The 6,000-nt window shown below is 46.2% G+C and overlaps 1 protein-coding gene across 1 annotated transcript in view; it reads left to right on the plus strand.

The window, feature by feature from the left end:
* Positions 1-6,000, plus strand: part of CLCN4 (Cl-/H+ antiporter 4) — an 83,041-nt gene that overhangs the window by 23,548 nt on the left and 53,493 nt on the right. The window contains exon 3 of the mRNA XM_017889729.1: positions 3,806-3,960. Within this exon, the coding sequence (XP_017745218.1) occupies positions 3,817-3,960 (144 nt within the window). The 5' untranslated portion in view covers positions 3,806-3,816. The remainder of the gene's footprint in view (positions 1-3,805; positions 3,961-6,000) is intronic.

The raw sequence follows: 6,000 nt of genomic DNA on the forward strand, positions 1-6,000 counted from the left end.
TGGTCCCATCTACTCAAGAGGCTGAGGCAGGAGGATGGCTTGAGTCTGGGAAGTTGAGGCTGTGTTGAGCTGTGATTGTGCCACTGCACTCTAGCCTGGGTGACAGAGTGAGACCCTGAAAAAAAAAAAAAGAAGGAAGGAAGGAAAGAAGGAAGAAAGAAAAGAAAAGAAAAGAGAAAAGAAAGAAAAGAAAGAATCCTTTGGGATGGCTAAAGAGGATGCTCCAACTATGTCTGGGGAAATTAATGCAAGTTCCACGGATAGGGTGAAACAAAACAGGGTTCTGCAATGTGAATAGGAGCTTTCAAGGCAGAGGAGAAGGTTCAGGGTAGAAGAGAAAATCACATTCAAAGATACGGGTTTCTGCCTGACATTTTGGTCAAACATGGATAACCATGATTCACCTAGGGTGGCATTTTTATATTCAGCCAAGCCTTGATTCTACTTAGAATCTGTCCTTCTAGATCTAGATCTGGGTGATTTCCTGCTTTCTTTCATCTTCTAGAACCTGTTGTATTATTGCTAACACCCAACCATAAAAAGTCCAGGTTTCCTTTGAGTGTTAAAGATCCCTGTTCTGAGGGCGAGCTGACCCATGCAGAGTCGCTTTTAACATCAGAGCTGTAAATGACATCATTAATACTATTGTATTAATACATGCTTGTCTTCGTTGAGTCCTGAGTGAAGTGAGTTTTACTGGACAGGATCCGCTGTTGAAGAACTTGAGCCTGACTTCTTGGGGTCTTCATGCTTGGAGACCAAACCTACTGACACTTTCTTGCCTTTAGGCATTGGTTACAAGATATAGGTGTCCTGCATTCCTTCCACAGTCTCTTTGGAGGGAAATAATGGTTGTGTAGGAGAGATGTTCTCTTGTCAAGCAGGATACCTCCAGCCTGAACTGGGGCAAATTCTACTCCACCCTCTCACTATTGGTACTGTCATCTATGGCTGCTCCAGTCCTCCCCAGAGTTGGTCTGCATTGCCCCAGCTAACCTGACCTGTCTTCCTTTCTCTCCCTCAGAGCTCAAGTTCATTCTACCTATTAACCCATTATTATCATGCTGCTGATTAACAACTCCTTCAAAGGACTCAGTGGCTTAAAACAACAACCATTCACTATTTTCACAAATCTACAGGTTGGCTGCATGGTTGGATTGGGCCGAAGTTGGCTGATCTTGGCTGGACTGTGGTCGGCTGGACCTAGATGATTTCTTTTTTTTCCCTTTGAGATGGAGTCTTGCTCTGTCGCCCATGCTGGAGTGCGGTGGTGTAATCTTGGCTCACTGTAACCTCCACCTCCCAGGTTCGAGTGATTCTCCTGCCTCAGCCTGCTGAGTAGCTGGGACTACAGGCACCTGCCACCACGCCTGGCTAATTTTTGTATTTTTAGTGGAGACAGGGTTTCACCCTGTTGGCCAGGCTGGTCTTGAACTCCTGACCTCAGGTGATCCACCTGCCTCGGCCTCCCAAAGTGCTGGGATTACAGGTGCCAGCCACTGTGCCTGGCCCCTAGATGATCTTTTAACCCCAACCTCACAATAGACACCACCACCTCTTTCTGAGTTCCCAGGGAAGTCCTCTGAGGCTCTGCAGATCAGAGCCTGTTTATTTTCCTCAGGACCACATGTTCCGTCAAAGTTTAAAGATATGATTGTTCTCTACAGTGACTTTTTGTTTCAGGTGTTATTGCCTGAAGTAGTTGTTTGACTAGAGATGTAGTTAAATTTTAGGTAGCATCAACTCCTTTTGAATAGACTGTCCAAGTCCCTGTGATTCTATCTGCTGGCTGGGTTTTTCTGACAAGCACTCTCTTGGAGGGTCAACAGCCTGTCGTCTTGTTTTTCCCATCAGAGATTTTCTTTACCATACCACATATATTAGGAGGTTATTTTAATCTTGTTTGTGTATAAATGAGAATGAAATCTTTGCTTTCTAATTTTACTCTCTTCCTAATATCATTGGTTGCTACTGACTTATGCAATGTGATTCTTCCCTGGGCACTCATCAGGGGGTATTGTTTTCAACTTGGCATCCTCAAACCTCAAACTTTTAAAGTTTTAAAGCAGCCGAGTTGCACTGATGATCAATAAATCAATCACTGTGACCACTTTATTGCTTGTAAGGTGATTACCCTACTTTGCCCATAGTGACTCTTCAATTTGATTAAAATGCAGTTTCATCGGGTCGTGGTTGAGTCCTCCAGATATATAAATACATGAGAGAAGCCTGTACTCAAATGTTTTTATAACCACCTTTCAAATGTTTAACCATCTATTCCAGCACTTTTGTGGTCCTCATCCTATAATTCAAATTTCCATGCTCTTTGCCAAAGTAATTCTTATTTAGTGCATATTCCAACCTCTTGTCTCTGTAAGAGTGTATTCTTTTCTCTGCTAACTGGTGGTGAGCCTTGGTCCCACTGCAAAGCATTTTCTGCAGCTGAAATGAGCTCCTGTGCAATCTATAGATCAGGCTCTGATGGTGGGAGAATATGGGAGATGATGTTGGTTCACTCGCGATTGTTTTCCAGGTGAGGGGAGCTGGAATAGTGGGAGTGGAATTATTATCTTGGACAGGAAAGGAAGACACATTCACCTGTGCTACTGCCCTGGCCGCAGGAGCCCTTTTGACTGCATTTTAAGACATTAAAAATGAGCATCTGTCCTGGAGCTTCCTGCCCAGGGCAGTGTGCCACCAGCTTCTCATGGCTCTTGGCTCGTGGCAGGTTGTCCCACCTCCCTTGTCCAGCTCCAGGGTGGCCCCACTCACACAGAGGGCTTCTGCCATCTGCAGATTGCCTGGGCTCCCACCAGCTCATTAAAGTCTTGCCAGCATTTTCACTGTGCCATTGGAGTACATTTTGAATATCCATGATGACATTCACATAGGCTGCCTGCCTGAGTGGTCCACTTTGTCTCCCATGGGAACCAATTCTTGGTTTGATTACCATTATTTTCATTTAAACCCTATTTGCCCCTCCAGCCCTGTCATATGGACACCTTGCTTTTGCAGAATGTGAGGTTTTTCTAGGAATGTATATAATTGAACCTCATTTGCAGATTCCATATTTGCAAATTTGCCTACTGGCTAAAATGTATGTGTAGCCCCCAGATCAATACTCATGGAGCTTTCGAGGTTGTTCATAGATATGTGTGTGTGTAGAGCGACAAAAAGTGTCAGCAGTGCCCGTTCCTCGCTGAGGTCTGAGAGGGCGATGCTCTGCCTTACTGCTTCCACTCACCTCCTGTCAACAAGGGTCCTTTTCGTGTTCCATTTAGTGCCATGTTTTTCACAGTTTTGTGCTCTTTTTGTTGGTAATTTTGCTGTTTAAAATGGCCCTGCAATGCAGTGCTGGGAAGCTGTCTGGTGTTCCTGAGCGTAAGAGGGCTGTGACATGTTTTATGGAGAAGCCTCATTCAGGCATGAGTGATAATGTTGCTGGCTGTGAGGTCAATGTTAATAACTCAACAATATCTATTAAATAGAGTGTCTTTAAACAGAGTACATAAACAAGGTACAGCTTGATTGTTTGATGAAAATGTGACCAAAGATTTTGCAGGAACCTAACCCTGTATTATCTTGGGAACAGTAGTAGTATTCAGTAATTCAGTGTTTGAGGTGACATTATGGAGCATAACCTCCACAAATGATGAGAATTGACTGTGTATATATTTCATTACAGCACAGATGCCTGTGCTGAAATAATTTTTCTTATATAAGAAAATAGGGTAGATGGACTATTCTTCTGTCATGTCCGTGGCATGTCCTGCTCACATCTTTAATGACTGGTTTTCTTGCCCAGGTGTAATTAGCATGGTCAATGCGGGAGTGATGAGTGGCTCTGGAAACCTGATGGATTTCCTCGATGAGCCGTTCCCTGACGTGGGGACATATGAGGACTTCCACACCATCGACTGGCTACGGGAAAAGTCACGGGACACCGACAGACACAGGAAGGTAAGTGGCATTCTGAAAGGACACAGTGCAAATGGCTAAGCCATGCTTTCATTCAAAAGTTACTGAGCTGCGGCTTAGGTCCACGTATGTGTCATGTGCTGGGTTGGGGTCTAAAGAGGAAAAGAGCCAGTGGGAGGAGCAAATATATTGGCAGATCATTGTACTAGCAGGAGCTTTGGGCAGGACGATGTGTCATATGGAGGGAATGTGGTGTGGAGGAGAGGGAGGGGACTTCGCAGGTGCCATTTCTGGACTCTGTTTCTCATCCATGAGGATGGAAGCAATTATGCCTGAAGAGGAAATGAGATTATGTGTATATGAAAGCACATATTGCCTGGTGTCTACTTGGCAATCAGTATATATTTTAATGAACCACAATGGTTATCTGTCAAGTGCTGTGGGATCATTTAGGTTCGGTTAGGGAAGGGTTTTTCAGCAAGGGTAACATTTCAGTTCGGTCTTGGATGACAGATTTTGCTAGGCAGAGAAAGGGCAAGAATTCTCAACATCAGGAATGCCCCCCTTTTTTAAGTCACAGAGGCATGAAAGAATGTGGTGTATCTGGGCAATTCAGGGAGCTCCGAGGATCTGGTTGAGTATTCCTGCAGGGGGAGGGATAGGGATGAGTGTGGAAATGGAGGCAGCAGGGCCATGTGGGGGAACGGCCATGCTGGCGGTGGAGGGGAGTTTGTATTTCATGCTGAAAGCCACAGAAGACAATAAAGATACGCTGCAAAGGGAGAAACAGGAAGCTTGGAAATGAGTTCAGGAGACTGAAGGCAGTGATGTGCAGGTGGAGAGAGGGGGTCAGGATTGAGAGGTATTCTGAGGCGCCACGGACAGGATTCAGGGGAGGTACTGGGTCCAGGAGGGGAGTGGGGTCACAGAACACCAGGCTGTGGCCTGAAGAGGATGATGCCTTTGAGGCCTAGAGGAAGCAAGGGGGGACTGGCAGACTGCTGGGGAGGCCACTGAGTTCTGTGTAGATGCGTTGGTTTGAGCTGTGCTGCGGACGGGTGATCGCAGGTGGCGAGAACTCTGTGGTTCAGGGGTGAAGGAAGGGCTAGGGGGAGAACGAGGTCCCTGTGTGCAAGTGGAGGCTGAAGCTTTAGAAGCAGCCACAGTGGCCTGGGTGTGCAGAGAGAAAAGGGAGGAGGCGGTGCCCAGAGTTACCAGGTCCAGGGGAGGCAGATGGAGAGCCCGTGACAAGAGGGGAGCCCGCCAAGAGCAGTCTCCTGTGAATGGAGAGGGTGTTGTGTAGGGGCCTGCTCACAAGGTCACCCTCTGTGGAGAGTCAGGTAGGAGGCAAGCCAGCGGCATGGGGGCTGGCGGTGAGGGGAGAGCTGTTTCAGATGAGGGTGAGGAGTGACATGGACAGTGTGACCTCACGAGGGCTGGCACGAAAGGAGGAGGGGAATGTGTAGGGAGCCAGGCTCAGTCATGAAGATGTTGCAGCCTGTTGGCTCTAGAGTGCAAGAATGTGAGGTCGAGGCAGCCTTCCCTTTAGAGCACAACTCAGCAGACTGTGGCCCATGGGCCAAAGCCAGCTGGCACCTCGTTTTGTAAATAAAGTTTTATTGGAACTCAGCAATGCCCATCCATTTCTGTATTTTTATGGCTCCTTTTGTGCTCTAGTGGCAGGGTTGAGGAGTTGCAACGGAGACCATTTGGCCCACAAAGCCCAAAATATTTACTCTCTTGTCCTTTACAGAAAACATTTGCCCACCATTGCTCTAAAAGGCTGTGAGGGAATGATGATCTCAGAGGAGCATATGATTCTGTTAGCACAGGGAGGTGTGTATAGCTATGTTCATCTGCTATGGCAAACGTGATCTATACCAGCTAATTCTAAGTTCATGCTGCTAAAATTTAACCTTGAAAACAAAAGGAGGAGATGAACCCTGTGTTGAAGAGGCTTTTAATGAAACTTAGCAATGTAAGTTAAGATAGTAACGCATATTCAGAATGGAGACACCGAACCAACGTCCCCTTCAGCATGGCTTTTAAATTATCAAAGATCAAATCACATTTAGTATGTTT

This window comes from Rhinopithecus bieti, unplaced genomic scaffold (assembly GCF_001698545.2).
Source record: "Rhinopithecus bieti isolate Rb0 unplaced genomic scaffold, ASM169854v2 scaffold_19685, whole genome shotgun sequence".
In the NCBI taxonomy this organism is placed as follows: domain Eukaryota; kingdom Metazoa; phylum Chordata; class Mammalia; order Primates; family Cercopithecidae; genus Rhinopithecus; species Rhinopithecus bieti.